General features: G+C 38.1%; 3 protein-coding genes across 3 annotated transcripts; 1 reads left to right on the top strand and 2 right to left on the bottom strand.

Moving 5' to 3' along the window:
* Positions 1-885: 885 nt before the first annotated feature.
* Positions 886-2,482, bottom strand: LOC110792690 (anthocyanidin 3-O-glucosyltransferase 5). Its single transcript, XM_021997509.2, has one exon. The coding sequence runs from the start codon at positions 2,470-2,472 to the stop codon at positions 1,060-1,062; it is 1,413 nt and encodes a 470-aa protein (XP_021853201.2). The 5' UTR covers positions 2,473-2,482; the 3' UTR covers positions 886-1,059.
* Positions 2,483-2,634: 152 nt separating this feature from the next.
* LOC110793153 (ABC transporter B family member 26, chloroplastic) lies at positions 2,635-13,444 on the bottom strand. The gene is made up of 18 exons (XM_021997994.2): positions 12,901-13,444; positions 10,338-10,465; positions 9,519-9,561; positions 9,191-9,235; positions 8,984-9,106; positions 8,778-8,881; positions 8,030-8,084; positions 7,893-7,963; positions 7,714-7,816; positions 7,020-7,230; positions 6,317-6,390; positions 5,581-5,637; positions 4,758-4,832; positions 4,573-4,647; positions 4,196-4,477; positions 3,972-4,036; positions 3,812-3,872; positions 2,635-3,250 (listed from the first exon to the last, which is right to left on the bottom strand). Exons 1-18 carry the CDS (start codon positions 13,354-13,356, stop codon positions 3,170-3,172), a joined length of 2,109 nt encoding a protein of 702 aa, XP_021853686.2. The 5' UTR covers positions 13,357-13,444; the 3' UTR covers positions 2,635-3,169.
* A 3,793-nt stretch (positions 13,445-17,237) lies between these two features.
* LOC110793148 (60S ribosomal protein L27a-2) lies at positions 17,238-17,888 on the top strand. Its single transcript, XM_021997988.2, has one exon. The coding sequence runs from the start codon at positions 17,315-17,317 to the stop codon at positions 17,756-17,758; it is 444 nt and encodes a 147-aa protein (XP_021853680.1). The 5' UTR covers positions 17,238-17,314; the 3' UTR covers positions 17,759-17,888.
* The last annotated feature ends 1,645 nt before the right edge of the window (positions 17,889-19,533 follow it).

Raw genomic sequence — 19,533 nt, 5'->3', positions numbered from 1 at the left:
ACTCGCAACGTTTGGACTTTTGCCACTATTCATATAATCTACTTTGACTATTCGTAGTATTTTTTATATAAGATAAAATATAGTCATGTGAGATCTTGTTCTCAATGTGTATTTTCAAAATATCAACTTTTTATAATTTTTGCATAAAGAGAATTAAGATATAAATGATCAAAATTGTGCATTGGCATGCGTGAAACTAACAAATGTTGCGAGTATTAAAAGACGGAGGAAGTATAAGGGAAAAATTGAATTTATTTGAACTTATTTTATCCGAAATTAGTTTAAATAAGTCGAACAAAATTAGACGTATGAAATACGTAGTACCAAATTAGCAACGAGGTTTTGGAATAGTTGTAGAAATTGAACCTTGTAACATTAATCACATTTTTTATTTAATTATCAATTCTAAAAATTAATCTTATCAAACTAGAACATATCATTCTATAATCTTCATCAGTCAGATTATTCGTAATCAGAACAGATAAAATTGATTAGAACTAAAATCATGTTCAGAGTGATTATAAAACAAATAATTAACCTATTTAATCATAATTTTTGTTTAGATATGAATCCTTAAAAACCAGATCAGATCACGACTGTTGTGTAATGACGTACTCCGTAATGTTTATTCTTTATCTCCTAGATTCTACTCACTTAAGTATTTCTTATAGTTACTCATATTATACTTATATTTATTTATTTGAAATTAAGGAGTACACAATTTGGTATAAAAAAACATGTCAAATGAAATCACTTTTTTTTTTTTTTGTTGTTGTTGTTGTCGTCTTGCTACAAACTTCTAATTTTATTTTTCTCTGTTTCCGGCAAACAATATTTATTTCCATTTCTATGCTTTCCTCTTCACTTACATCTTTGATTGTGCAAACGAACATAAAAGTATACCCCTTCCTTTGTTTTAATGTACATCTATTGTAATGGTCAACTAATTGACAACTTCCACTAAATGCTTAGGGCAATATCAAATCAAAAGAAAGCAATTTTAAGGACATTAACCTTAGCCTCTTTATTTAGTAAGCTTTAGTTTCACAAATAGAAAATTTAATCTCCAATTTTTTTAACTACCTCGGACAATGCATTGTAGGAAGTTCCACCCTCACTCAATGCTTTCTTTGCCCTTTCTTTCAAATCATTAACCCTTTTTCTTATGCCTATCCCCTCCTCATCCACCATCACCCTTCTCACCATTTTTGCTATTTCATCTCTTCTCACTAGCTCCTTACTAGGGTTCACCTCTGGTCGGACTGCGACCCCAAGGTGTTTTACGAGCATAGTCGCATTCATATTCTGCTCGGCATAAAGAGGCCAAGCGATTATAGGCACCCCATTCACAATACTCTCCAAAGACGAATTCCACCCGCAATGAGAAAAAAACGCCCCGATTGATCCATGGGCCAAGATCTCCTCTTGTGGGGCCCACATTGGTACAACAAAGCCCATATCACGAGTTCGGCCCAAAAACCCATCTGGTAGATACTTGGAGATCAACCCATCCGCATCATTTTCCATGGGCGTAAGTAAGAAAGCGGCACTATCATTTTCTATTGGAGGCCGAACCACCCAAATAAAACGTTGTATACTTAACTCTAATCCCCAAGCTAATTCAATCGTTTGTTGTGTTGATATGGTCCCACCACTTCCAAATGATACATAAACAACGGACCCACTTGCTTGACAGTCTAACCACCTAAATATCTCCGGTTTTGCACCCGTTGGTTCGCCTGTTCGAACCAACGGTCCAATTGGATAAACCGGGGGTTTAACAATACGCTTCATGAACCTTGTATCCTTAAACGCGAGAAGCGTTTCGGGCTCAAGATCATCCCACGTATTCACCAAAATGCCATCAGAGGATGCAATATCGTACCCTATATGAACAAAGTCCTTGTGAGTTTGGTACTCGGGGAAAAAGGTGAATTCACGTATATCGTCACCCACAAGTGGTTCACAACCGGGGATATAAAACGGTTCACCCCGTTTTATAACCTCTTTTACATAGGGTAGATATAAATTGTAGGACAAAAACCATGCATTAGTACAAATGAACACGAACTTCAACATGTTGAACTCGTTAGCAACTGCCCTTATTGCCTCCGTACCAAAGTGATCCACAATCAAGGCTATAGGCTTCTCCGTCATGCTAGAAATCGAGGATCGTAACGAAGGGAAGACACTCCTTATCATTGCCAACATCCGAGGGACGGGGTCCACGTTTGACGGAAACGTTGGTTCTTCGTAGGGGAGAATGACGGTGTTGATGAGTCCGGGCCACGAGGAAGTGGCAGACCGAAGCAGCTCGTCTTGGACCGGGTGTACCTCCGGGGTGATGGCGAACAACGTGATGGTGAGCCCGTGTAGGCCAGCAAGGCGCTTAGCGAGCTCTACCACGGGGATGAAATGGCCGAATCCCGGGCTAGCAAGGAGAGCAATGTGGGTTTTTGATGGGATCACCATGATATGATTATAGAAAATGGTCAGGAATTGTTTTGGTGGTATGCATTAGACAATATAGCAAGTCATATTTATACTAGTAACATATTAAGCATATTTGGTAATATATCAGCATAAATGTGAAAGTAATCAAGTATTGATCATAGGGGCAAGAATCGGGATGGATATATTAAGCATATTTGGTAATATATCAGCATAAATGTGAAAGTAATCAAGTATTACAACTTACAAGGAGAAACCAAAGGATCCAAGAGTACAACATGGTACAAATGTACACCGATTATACGTAATACTGTACAATGTACACGTACAACTTACGGAGTACAAGTTAGTCAATTTCCAGATTGAGCTGACTAGTTTCTATATATTGGTGGACGAGGATAAAGAATTGGAAGGGAAAATAATACATACAGTACATGTTGCAGCTACTTCAAAAAATTGAGCTGCGATTTTAAGCCATGTTGACGGGTTATGGTCGCCATTATTATTAACCCACCAATGCGCAGTTTTATCGTTGCTCTGTGATATAAATAAAATTTGACTGCCTACAAATTCACACGTCAGCAGCAGCAGAACAGAACGACTTGCTCCAACTACGCGTGACTGCAGTAGCTAGAGACTACTGTTAAGAAAGATAAAATCTCGATGCATCAATGGGTTTTGTACCACGGTAAATAACAGCCATGGAATGCTACGTGCTTCAAGCCACGGCATCTGCTTGTGTACGAGTTAATCTTGCATACAAGCCATCCTTTAGAAGAAGCTCCTTGTGACCACCCACCTACACAGGTAAAAGAAAGCCAAAGAAGAACAAAATGGATATTACTTTGAACACCAAAAGGATAAATTTGCATAAGATATCACTTACAGTTGCCTACAGGTTAATCTGCAGTTAGTGGCGGAACCAGGAATTGAATGTTGGGGGGCCGAGAAAAATAAATAAAAAGATTGCACTATAAGGGATTCGAATGACCAAAGGGTCCACAAGAAATAATAAACCAGAAATAACCACCAAGGCAAGAAGTATTTAGTCATATGTTTTGGTATTTAATACTATATATACATTTATATTTTGATATTTAACACCATATATGGAGCATGTTTTTTTTCAAAAATTGTTGGGGTGGCTGCCACCCCCATCCGCCCCCCTTGTCTCCACCCTTGCCTGCAGCTGAAATTAAGGATCCTAGTTTCGTCTCATCAATTTTCCACCATTTTTAGGTGGAAATTTCGCACCATAGTGCCAAAGAAAATACTGTTGAAAGTATCCACATGAAAGTTTTAAACCAGAGGCTTGAGACTTAAAGATCGTCAAAAAAAAAAAAACTATGACAAGACCTACCTCAACAATCTGGCCACCACTCATCGCCACTATCTTGTCCGCAGCTTGTATTGTAGAAAGCCTGCAATGATGGTGCATCAAATTCAACACAGTAAAAAGCCATGAACATGTGTGTAATACTGTAATCACTAATCATGAAGGGATTAGGTGAAATACAGACCTATGTGCAATTACTATGACAGTTCTCCTTGATCGTGAGTCATTTTTTACTGCTCGAAGAACACCCTGCGTACAAATTAACATACATGTCAAAAATACCCTCCATTGATATTTGTTTCCCTGCCTTTTGATAAGTTAAACAAGAATATAATACAAAGGTTTTATCAAATATGTTTCCAAGAACTCGTGATAATTCATTCCCATGGTTAAACTATATACACAAACCTTTATATTGTGTTCACTTTCTGCATCCAAGGCACTAGTAGCTTCATCAAGGATCAAAATTGCTGGATCCCTAAGGACAGCTCGAGCAATAGCAATCCGTTGTTTTTGTCCACCACTGAGCAGATCATCATCGACAATCGTACTGTAACCATTAGGCAAGGATGAAATAAAGTCATGAGCAAAAGCTTGCTTAGCAGCCCACTCAACATCTTCTTGTGTGACCTCTTTGGGACATCCATATCTTATGTTTGAACTTATGTCCGTTCTAAAAAGTCGAGGTTCCTGTTCACAGAATTGGTGAGCATGGTAGGTTCAGAAAACTTCTTCTCAAAGCAAAAGGTTCAATTCAGAAGTGCAAAACAAAAATACATGACAACCTGGCCCACGTATCCTATCCTTTCTCTCAACCATTGAACGTCTAACTTTTTCAGAGGGTGGCCATCAATTAGTATCTGCATAAAATGACAAAAGCAAAAAAAGAAAGAAAAAGGGATTATTCTCTTGAGTTGTACACCATTTGTATGAGAGAAAAAGAAGCATATGGACTTTTAGACACACATACCTCACCACCAGTTGGCTCATAAAGACGTAGCAGAAGATTAACAATTGTGCTTTTACCGCTGCCACTAAGACCAACCTAACAAAAAAAACTCGAGTGAAAAATGGGTCCTTGAGATTATTATGCAGCAAGGAAATCATATATTTACAAGTAAGCTATTGGGACGCCCCTGACTCCTCATCATTTAATGTCAGGCTATGTTACTCAGACTCTTCATTTTACCTCAAGTACTCGTGTCGGATACTCGACACTCCGACGACACTTCATTTTCGACTTAAATCATGGAAAAATTCACAATTTAGCCGAGTCGGACACTTGAACACGTACCCGTGTCCAACACTAGTGCCCAAGTCCAAGTAACGTAGATGCCAGGATCATGTTGCGGGTGCCATATCTGCCAACTAGTTAAGCTATGGGCCTAAGAAGGTATGTTCACGCCTGGAAAACATGAAAAGCTAGACTAATGATCTGTGATTTCTAGACCAAGTGGGGGACACACAATGGCAAAAAGCAGAACCAGGGGGTTGTATTTAAAGGCTTAGTTTGTTGTGCACCTATGTATGAATTTAAAGGTCAATAGCAGATCTGGTGGATTTTATTAAAGGCTTAGTAAGTTAGTTTGTTGCACACCCATTTCAGATCTTCATGCATTTTTTGCTTCCCAGTATCTTTTTACTCGATTTATAAAGTACTTTTATTAGGGAGAAAAATATTTTGATCCCTCCACCCAACCCAACTCAAACAAGTATTTTGAGCTCCTCCATTGACACCAAAGTATCAAAACTTATGAGAACAAGGAGAAAGAAAGAAATGAGTAGTCCCTTACTATAGCAATAACTTCATTGGGATGCATGGAAATATTTATGTCTTGTACTACAGGTACCTGTTCAGAACTCGGCATGTTAGTCACATAGAATAGTGCAAAATAACAAAACAAAACAAGTAACTGAACAAGAGATGGAACATAATGAAATTCAGGTTGCAATTGATATGTCACTGCTGTACTAGGAGATAAAGTGTGGTATCTTGAAAAGTAGAAACTATAACCAGATTCTGAGATACATAATACCTATATATTTGCATTCATATTAAGTTGTATCATACCAAGAGAAGACTAAATGAAAGACATGACAGCGTAATAGAAGGATAAACCCAAGCTCATTTCACAAAAGTATGAAAGAGTAGCATAAACAGTATCTCTAAAGTTTCAGACATCATTCAAGTGACACCAGGACATCCTGCTTATTTGCTAATGTCCATGGACCATGGTCTCAGATTTCATATCAAACCAACAAATTTAGGGAAATAAGACCATGAAAGAAATTTCCTACTTGACATAAAGGGAACATAGATGATCAACATCATCACATCAACACACCTTCAGAATGTTCAGAATTCAGATACTGTATTATTATGACACCACTTCCTGGTCAATAATAAAGTGAACATTTGCTGAAGTTGAAGAGACAAAAGCAGTATGCGGGCATTCAATAGCACATATAAAGTAATTCAGAATACTGCCACAGTAAGTCACTATATGCTAACCAAGCATTGAAACATACCTCGGGCCTTGAGGGATAGGAAAAAGAGACATTCACAAAATCGATATCCCCGGTCAGCTTTTGCAGTTTAAATCCTGCATCACCCAAAAGGTAAAATAGTAAACAACTAATCATAATTTAACAGATCTCACATATAAATATATAAGAGCTGAAAGAGCTAGAGCCTTGAGCACATAATAAACAGAAGTAGCATGGCAAGACACTTTTTTTTACAAAAGTGAAATGAATAAGTGAATAACCAACCAACTAATAGTCTAATACACGTCAAGCAAAAAGGATCAAAATAGTGAGATATTGATCCTAAAGGTCCTAATTTACCGAACATAAAAAAAAAAGGAGAACTGTCTCAGATCTGAAGTGTATTTCTTTGGTCACCCTAAGAGGAAGAATAAATGGAAAGACAAAGGAAAAGGACTACAAAGTACTTCACATACAAAAAGAGGTCTTGTAGAGATTACTGGTTGACAAAAAAAAAATAGGATGTTATAATATCGAATTATCGACTAGTACAAACATTATCAAGTCCGGTTTCAAATTTTCAATAAACACTAAAGATGTCCGGCAACAAAGAATAAAATCACTTAAGTAGGCTTTTAGCTGAACATTTGATAGAGAAACAGTGCTTAGTTGAACCGGATCTTGTGCTCCTTTATTCTATATACCCAACTTCTGACCATGAAAAAACTTAAATCTGATACACTACCTTCTGAGTTGAACTGTTCACTAGGTGAGAGATCCATCATCTGAAATACTTTCTCACTTGCTCCCACAGACTGCATTAATGATGACACATTATCCCCTATCCACCATGTTGAATAGATTAGCCATTCACTATATAACAGAAACTTCGTGAGTTGTTCTGCTGTCAGATGACCGGACAAAATAGACATTCCCCCAATCAGCACAGCAATGACCTAAAAAGGTGAGAAGATATATGTCATTAGGTTTTAGTTTCAATTTCCACAATGCAAACAAATAATTAGGCTTATAATGTTTACAAAAGAGAAAGAAATCTGTCACTGTTGGGTGCCGTCACTAAAAAAACTCAGGAATACAGACAGCAGTAGTTACCCTAAAGACACGACTTCATCACTGGAAGTAGATATGTAATAGGCAAAAGCGGTCAGCAAATTGTATCAGGATTTTAGAATTAAATTAACCTTAAGTTGAGAACGAGCAATAAAAAAGTAAGCAATATGAGAGCACAATTTTGCTAGACAAAGCTCGTGTTTTCTTTTCTCATATTTTATGCAGATAGATAATCATCAGAAAAGTATCATGGCACCGTCCATTAATGGTTTTTTCAAATAAAAAAAAACCAACAATTTTCTAAATTACACAAATGTAAAAGTGGTCAATCAGAGATAACTTCTACATAACAGGAAATTTTGCCAAACCTGTGTTGAGTGATAAAGAGTATTGAAGCTGACGTTCCACAATCCATATGCAGCACTTTGTCGTAAGCTGATACCAGCTAATCTTTCCAGCCACACCTCATACCTAACCACCATCAAATGTTACTCATTTGTTCAGCATACAAACAGGTTGGCTTAATTCTTTCCACAAGAACACCCACCTTGCTAATTCTTGCTCTTCTGTGCCATAAACTCTAACCGTCCGCATCAAAGACAGTGTCTCTTGAGAAACCTGTGTCCCAAAATAAATTGTGTAAACAAATTAACCATACAAAATCAGGAGGGTTATGGACATTACATCATTGGCAGAGGCAGTGAACTCCTGTGTCAGCTTTGCTGCCTTCTTCTGGTACCTGTTACACTGGTTTCAGATCCTTCCTCACATTAAGAGCCAAAGCTGTATTTATTTGAATAAATGCAAAACTCAAGTTCAAATCATGGCCCATGCCAAGCTTTCTAGTATCTACACCACACCACTTCTGTGTCACTTCAGTTGTTAGGTGTGTTATTAAAACCGGATTTTCCAAATCACACGGTAAAGGGAAGGGGGGGAAAAAGTGTAACAGCAATTATCAATTGAGAAGAAACTTCCTACTGGTCACAAAAAAATCCATGTAGGGGCAGATTAGATCTTTGTTCGGAAATTAAATAGAATAGATTAGTAAATCTATCTATCAGACGAAGACTAAAAATATATTCCAGCAATCTGTTCCCATTTTCTGGTCTCCAGGAAATCTAGCATATTTTTTTCTCAAAGGAAGGCGGGCTTAAGAGTTAACTAGGCTAAGAAAATATCCTCAACGAGAATTTTTTCAAAGGCATGTCGATTCTTTTCCTTCTTATTATGTTCTCTAGAAGCAAGATTCCATATTTCATTTAGACCAGCACATCCAAATACTGTTCAGATCATGATTCTGGAATGCTAAATTATCCATGGGCAACACATAGTAAACATTAGGTGAATAAAATTTAGTTATGGTCAGAGTAAGAAAGCAAAGGAACTATGTGTTCCAAGTTTATGAAGCAAGCATGGCATGAAAACTTACTGGCCATAAACAATCATTATTGATGAAAGTGTGATGCATATTGCTAAGGTGCACAAACCAAGCGGCCATGACAAAATTAGCAGATATATCAAGGCACCAGTGCCCTGAGATAGCAAACAGAGAGAGATATAAATGGAGTGGAATAAAGATCATAAAATAAGAAGACAAAAAAAAATTAGAAATATTCCAGACCAACAGAGGAGAACCTGCAGAACATTGCGTGATATCAGATTAAGATCATTTCCAATCACACGAGAGACTTGTTGACAATCTGCCCCAAGCCTGCTTGTGAGATCGCCGACTGTTGAAGCATCAAAAAAGGATATGTCCTAAAAAGAGAAGGACTCAAATCAATAAATGAAAAACTACTATAAACCAAGGAGAGCCTTGGAACAAATATGAAGGCTCAGCACCTGAACCATGAGAGATGAATACAATGTTTCCCTCATTCTCTTGACCTGCAAATGAACATGAGGTCTGGTCAAGATAAGCAATACAAGGTGCCAAGCAATAAAGACAGTACAGAGATGAATGGGTTTGAGCTAATTCCTTTCCCCAATTAAATGCTCCAATGAAAAGGAAGAAAAAAAATCTGATTTGAATAAATATAGTCTACTAAAACTCAGTCAGTTGGAACTGGAAATCCCTTACATTGGAGATAGAGCGGATAGACATTTACTGCACAGTTTACAAATCAGGGGAAGTAAAGAATAATAATACACGTTAAAAACTTCCACTCACAAGGATCATGTTAGCGACGCTGAAACAGCCTCCTCTTATACCACTGTCGCTCAAATAAACATGTAAAAAGTCAGCTACCCCATTTGTTAATTAGAAAAACTTAATATCAAAATACCATAACTGCACAAAACAAGGTTCAAGACAACAATTTCTATTGCATCGACCAAATATTTCAGATTTCAGGCTAATTTAATGGTCAACAAATTCAATATTCCAAGACTTCCCATCCCTAAAAAAACACGGGCTTTCACAGGAACAGTATAATATGACAGACAAATTTATTTACCCAGTAGCAACCTTGTTAGACGGAAGGATGAACGTTACAAAACCAACAGCACATGGTGATCACAAGACGAATTCAATAAGTTTCTACAAGGCCAGTGGTAACCGGAGTTCTTATGACTTGTTATCATCATTCCCCATTACCTGGAATGGGAATTGAACAGAACTTACTACATGTCAGGATAACCAACATTGACACTTAGCAAGCAGCAACATATCATCATCTTCATATTTCAACTTCTACCAACAAGGCATTCCAAGCATACGATCCATGGCAACAAAAATTGTATACTGAATGCTGCAATAAAGCATGGCCAAGTAACATCGAGGAATGCATTGTGTCTGAATTGTGAACTAAGAATTTATGATACTCAGACCAACATCTAAATTCACATAAGAGGAGTAGATCAACAGGGAAAAGAAAAAGAAAAAGGCAAAAATGGAGGCACGGAATAATAAGCATTAGAAAACAACACAGTGCCATCTCCTACGTTTCAGTTAAGAGAAAAGGGTGCATTGACCATACAAGATTTTGACCTGCATATTCCTGCAACGACGCAAAAAACTGACAAAAGAACCACATTTCGACGGAAGACCATGACTTGGCCACTCTGTGCAGAAAAGATTGATGCTGTCAAGAAGTGTGGTATAGAGATCTCTGCAAGCTGAAAGGAAAAATAAAGCAAATTCGTCGATTAAACACTTGAACAGGAGAACCCCAATCAATTAGACATATTCCAAGCAGAGACGTTATACAAACTTCCTAAGTACTAGACAAAGATCACTTTATCTAACCATAAAAAATAAAGTATGAGCATTAAGCTTAGTAAACTAGAGATAGTGCCTAATATGCTAATCACAATGACCAAGATATGTGACTTAAAACTCATAATCCGCTGACTATAATAATTTTCCATAATAGTTTACCAAAACCCAAGTATGTGCAACCCATATAAAGTAAAATGGCTGTATTGAATACGAATTCAAATAGGTCTGTTCAAAGATAAAAGTCCAGATTAGTAGCTAGATGTTTTTCATGGCTCGAGTGCTCAACTATGATGGAACTTTTAGCCTATACAATGGGAGTATTCATCACACCAGCAGCTAGCAAATCTCGGAAATTATGGAAATAGATGTGAGAAAACGAAAACCTTTGGATTGAGATATTTATTTGAAATGACCAAAAGGATTTGAGGGCAGTTCTTGCCCTCTGTATTTGTGAAAGCTGAACAAGGCTCTGTATGGAGTAAAACAAGCACGGGAGCATAGCACCAGTTCTCGCTAGAAAGTGTATCCAGTGGCACTAGTTGACTCGTGATGTTTGTGAAAGATCATTATATAAAACTAGCAATTGTATTATGAATTTATTATACGCAGACAATCTCATCATCACTGGAGATGCAAAAGTAGTTAAACAATGAAGCCGTTTGCTTTTAAACTTGAAGAAATTAGAGAGCCAAAACATTTTCTTGGTCTAGAAGCATACCGAACCAATGAAGGGTTATTCCTATAACAGCATAAGTTTTCAAAATATTTTCCATACTTCCTCCATTTTTTATTTTGGAACTTACTGCCTTTGTTTCTTCTTAGTTGGCACGTTTTGACTTTTTGGGCGCTAGCATTGTAGCACATAAGTTACTTTGACTTTCTTTTGTAATTTATACCTAAGAAAAAAAATAGTCATTTGGGGTCTTATTAATGTATATTTTCGAAATATTAACTTTTTATAAGTTTTCTTATTGATAAAATTATACATCGTAGCTATTAGTGTTTGAAATTATGCATTGGCAAAAGTGCCTAAAGAGACGTGTCAACTAAAATGAAACAGAGGAAGTATAAATTTGGATTGTTAATTGCAAGCGTCTATGTACGCTAATAAAAGCTAATGATCATTTGTGTTTAGCAGAAGAAAAAGACGTACAGGATGGCACAATGTATAGTCGGAAGCTTATTTCCATGTGATTGCAACTTTTCCTTATTTGCATATGGTTTCTCTCTATCTCACTCCCATTACATGGGTCCCTCTTTTTATTTCTCTTCTTCTTTCTCCTCATAACATAGGCTCCATAAACTTCTTGTAACCCCTACATGTTGCTATGTTTACGAACGTCGGAACTATATCTTAGTTGGAGACTTGGGGTTGTTTGTAGCTTCATACTAAATCCGAGAAAGCATCAGTTATAAGTATGAATGGCTTTAGCAGCTAGTAAATCGATATAATGAATCCAAAGAAAAGAAGCATGGGTTGCTGTAATCATGATACAAACGATTAACTACTAGTTATGTGTTTACTTTTGGTGTTAGTGCAATTTTGTGTTCTTGTGGTGTGGTAAAAAGAAACCTACAGTCCTACAATGTTATATTATCAAGTACTGAGGTTGAATCTTAACAAGTATCAATGGAAGCACATGAACGATGAATGTTCTTGGTTGATAAATTGCTGCAAATCTCCATCAGCCGTTTGATTATGCAGCTAATTTATATTGATATAACAATTCAGCAATATGTTTAGCTAAAGATCATATGTTTATTACACAAACTAAACGCGTAAAAGTGACCAATTACATTGCATTAGTATCACAAATTAGTCAGTAACAATGCATCAATATTCTCTAGGAACAAGATAAGTATTATGAAACAGAAAGAGTTAGCAAATGAAATACAATCTAACTCTAGTTAAATAATACTCACACATTTTCAACTACTTCATCAGCTTTCAATTTTCAACAAGCTAAGAATGTAGGTTCAAAATACTTCAACTTCTCACAACAATTTCATCTGAAATTTTCACTTCCACCCGCCTTCTCCACTAAATTTTCGACTTTCCACTACAATATCCAATCGTTCGACCGGTTCCCCTAACTTTGTAGCAAATGAAATCCGTCCACAAGTACCTCGACTTGAGTATTACTTTCACCAAACCGTAAATCACAAGAACAAACACTAACTAAACACTAACTAACTAACACAATACCACTCAATTAACAGTTCATAAGCTCAAAAACTACAGAAAACAAGCAAAAAGACCAAATTGTGCAAAATTTACAACCAAAATATAGAAGTAAAGAAAGAAAAGCAGAAGGACAATGAGAATTTATACCGCAGTGATAATTAGAGCAGAAAAGGCAGCAAAAATGACCCAACGATCACTACGAACCAACATCCACATCCGATGAAGCGCATTCCAAACCGTCACCGGCTTCGCCGTTAGGTCAACATCGATATCTTCATCGGATAACCTCCACCATTTTCCTCCGGGCAAAATCGACGGCAAAGCTTCGAAAATCTTCCGAATTCTATCTCCTAAATTAACCTTTTCCGAAATTTCTTGGCCATCCGGATTATTAGAAATTGATACCCCGTTCACCGTAGTCGCATTGACGGGAATAATTCGCCGGCGCCGGCGGACACTCCGGGAAGGTGGAGGAAGGCGAAGGGTAGGGGATTGAGTGAGGAGGATAGAGACAATTGGACGGTTTGGAAGCGATTGCCAACTATGGCGGAGAAGGAGAGAAGGAGGGAGTGCGGGTTTGATGGTGAAGGTAGAGATAGCCATTGATGAGCTATCAGCTTGTAGTTTCTTTCTAACGTGTGGAAATGCCAAATTACCGTTGATATTACGCTTCTGTAGTTCTGCGGCTTCTGTCTCTTCCCTTGGCCCCTTTAATTTTCTTTTATTTTTCCATTTTTTCTATTTGGGGTGTGTTAAACGTTAACGAAACGTGTCGTGTCAGTTCGAGTTAGTTCGAGTTATTTGCAAGTCGGGTCATTTGGTTTCGAATTATACAATGACAAATGGCCGGAATATCACAAAAACAAAGAGCAATGGAGGACTAGGCATACGGGCAATGAGGCAAGCGAATGCCGCCTTCCTTACTAAGTTGGGATGGCGTGTGTTGGCAGAACCGAAATCTTTATGGTCGAGAGTGCTCCGTAGCAAGTACTGTGAAGGACGGTGTGACGTAGACATGTTCCGACACAAACCGAATGCATCGAATGCATGGAGGGGCATAGTAGATAACGTAGATACACTACGGAAGGGGGTAAGTATGGCACTGGGCAATGGAAAGAAGACTTTTTTTTGGCACAGTTTATGGGCGTCACCCACCCCACTGTTAGACAGCGCAACTCGGGAGGTACCATTGAGCTTGCAAGATTATACAGTGAGCGAGATGTGGGAACAAACTCATGGTTGGAAATGGGAGTTATTTGCACACTTTCTTCCAGGAGCAATACTAAAAACCATAGAATCATTTGAGCTACAGGAAGACGAGTCAGCCATCGACCGTGTGTACTAGAATGGTTCATCATCTGGAGGATTCACAATAAAGTCGGCCCTAAACATCATTCGAGGGGAGGCACATATGGGGGGCCATAGAAACTGGTCGCAGGTATGGAGAGTTAAAGTCCCGCAGCGAATTCGATTTTTCATGTGGCTAATACTGAGGGATAGGCTGATGACGAACACAAACAGGATGATACGGGGCTTCACCAATGACCCGAGCTGCTTGGTCTGTGGAGCAAATGAGGAACCAGTTGATCATATTCTTCGTAGATGCCCCGCGGCGACCATGGTATGGAGAAAATACCCAGCAATGACTGAGTATGAATTGTTTAGCAAGGATGTGAATGATTGGATTGATGCGAATATATGCCCAAAAGAAAACACAAGGGATGAAGATTGGCCCATAGTTTTCGCAAACACCATATGGTGGATATGGAAATGGCGAAACAACCGTTGCTTCGAGAGAAATGCGGACATCCCTGTAGACCAGTTGGGATTTATTATGGCCAAAGTGGGGTTGATAAAAAAAGCCATGGATAGGACTGATAGGTGTGAAGCACATACAGCACGGAACAAGAAGAAGATCTTGGTGAAATGGGAACATCCGCGTGAGGGATGGGTACGGTTGAACACGGATGGGGCGGCTAAAGGAAATCCCGGTGCGGCAGGGGCTAGAGGGATCATTAGGGGACATCGAGGGGAACTTTTTGAGATGTTTGCTGCAAGCTGTGGTAAATGCTCGTCGACGAAGGCTGAGATATGGGCAGTGCTGACGGGGCTAGCAGTGGCATGGAACGGGGGACACAAACGGATCCAACTGTCTGTAGACTCGGAAATTGTGGTACGAGCACTGGTGGATGAAGTTAATACCACCTCTCCTTATTTTCATTTGATCTCCAAATGCCGCTCGATGATGGATCGACCGAAATGGGAAGTTACAGTTCAACATTGCTATAGGGAGGCCAATCGCGCGGCCGACTGGTTAGCTAACTATGGTGTTGAACTGGAAGAAAAGATGGTACTGCTTGAGGCGGCCCCGGAGGGTCTTCGGGCCATTTTATTGGAGGACATGAGTGGGATTGGGTTACTCCGTTTGGTTCCGGCCATTGCAGCATGATGGAATGAGGTTCCATAGTTCAGTAGTTTAGTCAAGTACTACATAGTTTATTTCCCTTAGTTTATTTTTCGCATTTTTCTCTTTCTTAAGGAAGCCCTGCTTCCCCTCTTTACACCAAAAAAAAAAAAAAAAAATGGCCGGAATATTGTGATTTTGGCTGGAATATTGCAACAAGGTACTATTTTTAAAACAAGTGTTTAATTCAATGTATTATTTGACAAAACTAAAAATATAAGGTACTAGCTCATAAAGTGAGGCAAAAAAAAATGTACTTTTTGACAATTTTGCCCTATTTATTTGATGTTCAATATAATATGTAGCCACTATAATCTTTTAATCATGACCATATATTTCTCGTTATTTAATCTATACCATTGATTCAATTGACTATATAATAATTATTTTTCTTTTTATAATAAGATTAAATAAGTGGAAACAATTGCCAAATTCGTATACACAACTTAAGCTCTGTTCTTTTTTGCTTAACTACAATTTCAGGACTTATTTCGCAATTTAATTCAGGAGCATTCAGTCACTATGATCATCAACTTCATGTGTAAAAACGGTTGACTATGCATGCTACCGAAATTGGACAATTCATAGTCGTCTTTAGTCGGGCAAAAAAGCTCAATTGGTCGGGCAAAATGTCAAACAATTACGGGGACAATAGGCCTGAAAATGATACATCACGAAACACCAATGACGATAAATATTGGATTAATAACTCAGTAATAGAGATCAAGATATATATAATGCAATAACAACCCAATAATTGAAACAATATTCGGTGGGAAATCATCCAGCCATACTAGTTCCTCCTCAAAGGTGAGGGAAGACTTGGCCATGACATGAGTCACTTCACTACAATTATGCTTTGCAAAGCAGAAAGAACAACTAGCAAATAAATTAGCAAAACTGACAATGTCATTGGCTATTACTTGAGCTGATGATCTCTCGCACGGGTTCTTCGTGAGCATATTAGCTAACGTGAGGCAATCGGTCTCCACTTCAACTTGTCCGTATCCCGCATCATAAGCAAGCTGCATCCCAAAGAGTAGTGCCTTTGCTTCGGCCAGCAGAGGCGATGTCGCCATCTGCACTTTCTTCCCTGTTGTCGTTACAACGTCTCCCTTACTATCCCATACAACAATTCCCATGCTCGTGGTTCATATACCTAATGCAACATCAGTGTTAATATTTCACAAGCCGGCCGGTGGAGGTATCTAGTGTGTGGCACTTCTGCCAGTGCTCCTTGAGGCACCCTCGTCCCGTTTCCTTGCAGCCTCATAGTCCCCAGATAATCTCATCTCCGGTCGCACAAAATCCGGCGGATCAGTGGTCTTCCTCTCAAAGACCCACTCATTACGCACATTCCATATCTGCCATATGAGCATCATGATCATCTCATAAGCAATGTCAAGTTTGCACATGCTAGCAAAATTCTCACACCATTCCACAAAACTTAGTAGCCAATCCTTCAACTCCAGCCGAGCAGGAGACATTCGCCAAAGAACTCGTGCTTCCTTACACAACAACATGTGTGTTTTTTTTTCTTTCTGGGCACTCACCACATCTAGGGAAGATTCGTTCCACATTCATCCCTCTCTTGGCCTAGCTATACATTTTTAAAGGATTAATCGATGAATATTTTTATTCTTAGTTATTTTAATTTACCGCAATTAAGTTAATCAAACCACCACGGTTAAATATTTCATACGAAATAATTTTGTTCACATGTTTTTTTTTCCTCTACTTTTTCAAAAAAATTATTTTGACCTAAGTTAATAATCGTTAATAGCCCTAATTTCCCAAAATCTCATCATCATAACAAAATTATTTTGACGAAATTTCTATAAAAAATTCCTATCACAAAAAGGAAAAACCTTTAAAAAGTATAAATTTCAACACCATCGTAATATTTCAGTATTTCACTAACTAACCAAAAAAACTAACCAACTTAATTGGGCTTCAATACATTTTCTCAGAAGCCCACCTCATTTCCTTTCACCCCTTCTCACGCCATAAAACTCACAAACCCTAATCTCTCTTTCCTTGCCTCCACATTTCCCCCAATTCTAGAGAGAGAAACCCTAGGACAGAGAAAATTCCGCCATGACAACTCACTTGAAGAAGAACAGGAAGAAGAGAGGCCACGTCTCCGCCGGACATGGTCGTATCGGAAAGCACCGTAAGCATCCCGGAGGTCGTGGTAATGCCGGAGGTATGCACCACCACCGTATCATGTTCGACAAGTACCATCCTGGGTACTTCGGCAAAGTCGGTATGCGTTACTTCCACAAGCTTCGCAACAGGTTCCACTGCCCCATTGTCAACCTCGACAAGCTCTGGTCAATGGTTCCCGAAGACGTGAGAGAGAAGGCGGCGAAAGAAGGGAAAGCGCCGGTGATTGATGTCACGCAGTTTGGGTATTTTAAGGTTCTGGGTAAGGGTGTTTTGCCGGAGAATCAAGCTGTTGTTGTTAAGGCTAAGTTGATTTCTAAAGTTGCTGAGAAGAAGATTAAAGAGAATGGCGGGGCTGTTCTTCTTACTGCTTAAGTCAGGTCTACAGGTTGTTATTTTTAGCAGAGAAAATACATTTTAAGAATTGAGATAATTTAATCTTAACTCTTTTTTGGTTGTTTTTTATGGATTTTGTTATGATGATGAGATTTTGGGATATGCTTAATTGTTATTGTCATTATCATTTTATTGCTGTTATGTTTACGATTTGTTATTTTGGTTTTGTGATTGTGGCTTTTTGTTTGTTTGATGAAAATCAATGGTTTGATGTGATTTAGCCTTGTGAGTTAATCAGTTCATTATAGTTTGTTTTCTTTTATTGTGCTTGATGGTTGAGGAAATGCATTGATTCTCAAATGTGTTTATTGTTTTGTCCCATTGTGCATTTAGTACTGGGATTGTGTAATGCTTGTTCAATTGTCTTTCGTATTCATTGCAGAATATTATTCGAGGAGGAAAAGTTGTGTAGTATGGTTGTGCTTGGATTTGATGAGGGTTGGATGACAAATACAAGGTTAGGGTTTAGTTGAATTGTCGAGCTTGCATTTGAGAAGTATTTGATGACAAACATAGAGTGTAAGATTAGAAATTTAGGATTAGTATGAATTGTAGGAACAGTTGGTTAAGGTTGCTGAATTCTAAAGTAGCGTTGGGGGCTGTTTGGTAGTGGTGATGCAATGATGCCATTCATGTTACTATTGGCTCTATTGGTCAAATCTGTTTGTGATTGGTGTTGTGAGAAGTAAATTAAGGGGTTTACCTTTCTGAAATGAAGATATGGTGTTAAGCTGCTGACTAATAAAGTTTGATATTTGGTCCCAACTGACTCTATAGAGGAATGAATTGTGGTTTGCGATGTTTGCATGATCGATTAGTATTGACTTGGTGTACTAAATATATGCATGTGGTTGAGAGCATTTTCTTAGATACAGTTTATCGGTCTATGTTTGAAGTTACTACTAGTACATGAAAATTTTCTACTGATATGGTTTTGAAAATGCTGACAAACTTGAATTTGGTTGATTATATTATAGTAAACTCGGATCTGTATATGCCAAGGTAGAGGTTTTATTTGTATTCAAGTTATTTGTGATCTTCAAATTTAGCTGTAGATGAACTGATGAAGGAAAAGTGCCAAAGTGTATATGTTTAGGATGTTTTGTTTTATCCTGCATTGATTTTGCACTTGCCCCAAGGAACTTATGAATTAGTTAATGTTCCAGAGCTCAGATTATTTGTAATACATCACATTTATCTGTTGATGAACTTGTCCTAGCGTAGCGTTGTGATTAGTGTTGTCCTGGCATTTTGTTTTCAAGTCGGGCTGTAGGCGCACTTTTGCGATATTTCAGGTAATGCTTAATTTATCGAATTCTTGCAACAATTTTCTGAGTAGATGGTTAAGCTTGTTATGGTTTTCGTATCTTTACTGATGTACGGGAGTAGTAAGAAGCAAGCTAGATTCCTGCCTGTGAGTGTTTTGAGTTCTCCATTGTAGACTAGTCGTGTTTGTGAGTAGTTTATAGTGGGATTTTTTTAGTTTGGTTTATTTTGTTGTAGCTTGGGAGTACTTATTAATGTGTTTTTGATGCACGGTCTGTATTTGTTACTGAAGCCTATGTTTAAGATGCACAGGCTATACTTGTTACCGAGGCCTATGATTGTAGAGGCTGTGGTTGACTAGTTGGTGTTTTCAGATGTGTTATTTTGTGAATTGGGAGGAAATCTCTTTACATTTTGTGTTTGAGACTCTGGAAGTATACCTTTTGTGGTGTTTGCTTTATTGAAGTATCCCTTTTGTGGTGTTTGCT

Source organism: Spinacia oleracea, chromosome 1 (genome assembly GCF_020520425.1).
Source record: "Spinacia oleracea cultivar Varoflay chromosome 1, BTI_SOV_V1, whole genome shotgun sequence".
Taxonomy (NCBI): Eukaryota; Viridiplantae; Streptophyta; class Magnoliopsida; order Caryophyllales; family Amaranthaceae; genus Spinacia; species Spinacia oleracea.
This window is presented reverse-complemented; position numbering and strand designations above follow the sequence as displayed.

Coding starts and splice junctions, on each gene's coding strand:
- LOC110792690 (XM_021997509.2), bottom strand. CDS start 2,472: ATGGTGATCCCATCAAAAACCCACATTGCTCTCCTTGCTAGCCCGGGA.
- LOC110793153 (XM_021997994.2), bottom strand. CDS start 13,356: ATGGCTATCTCTACCTTCACCATCAAACCCGCACTCCCTCCTTCTCTC. Junction 4,833..5,580: donor CCAATGAAGTTATTGCTATA/GTAAGGGACTAC, acceptor TTTTTTTGTTAG/GTTGGTCTTAGTGGCAGCGG. Junction 4,037..4,195: donor AAAGTGAACACAATATAAAG/GTTTGTGTATAT, acceptor ATTTGTACGCAG/GGTGTTCTTCGAGCAGTAAA.
- LOC110793148 (XM_021997988.2), top strand. CDS start 17,315: ATGACAACTCACTTGAAGAAGAACAGGAAGAAGAGAGGCCACGTCTCC.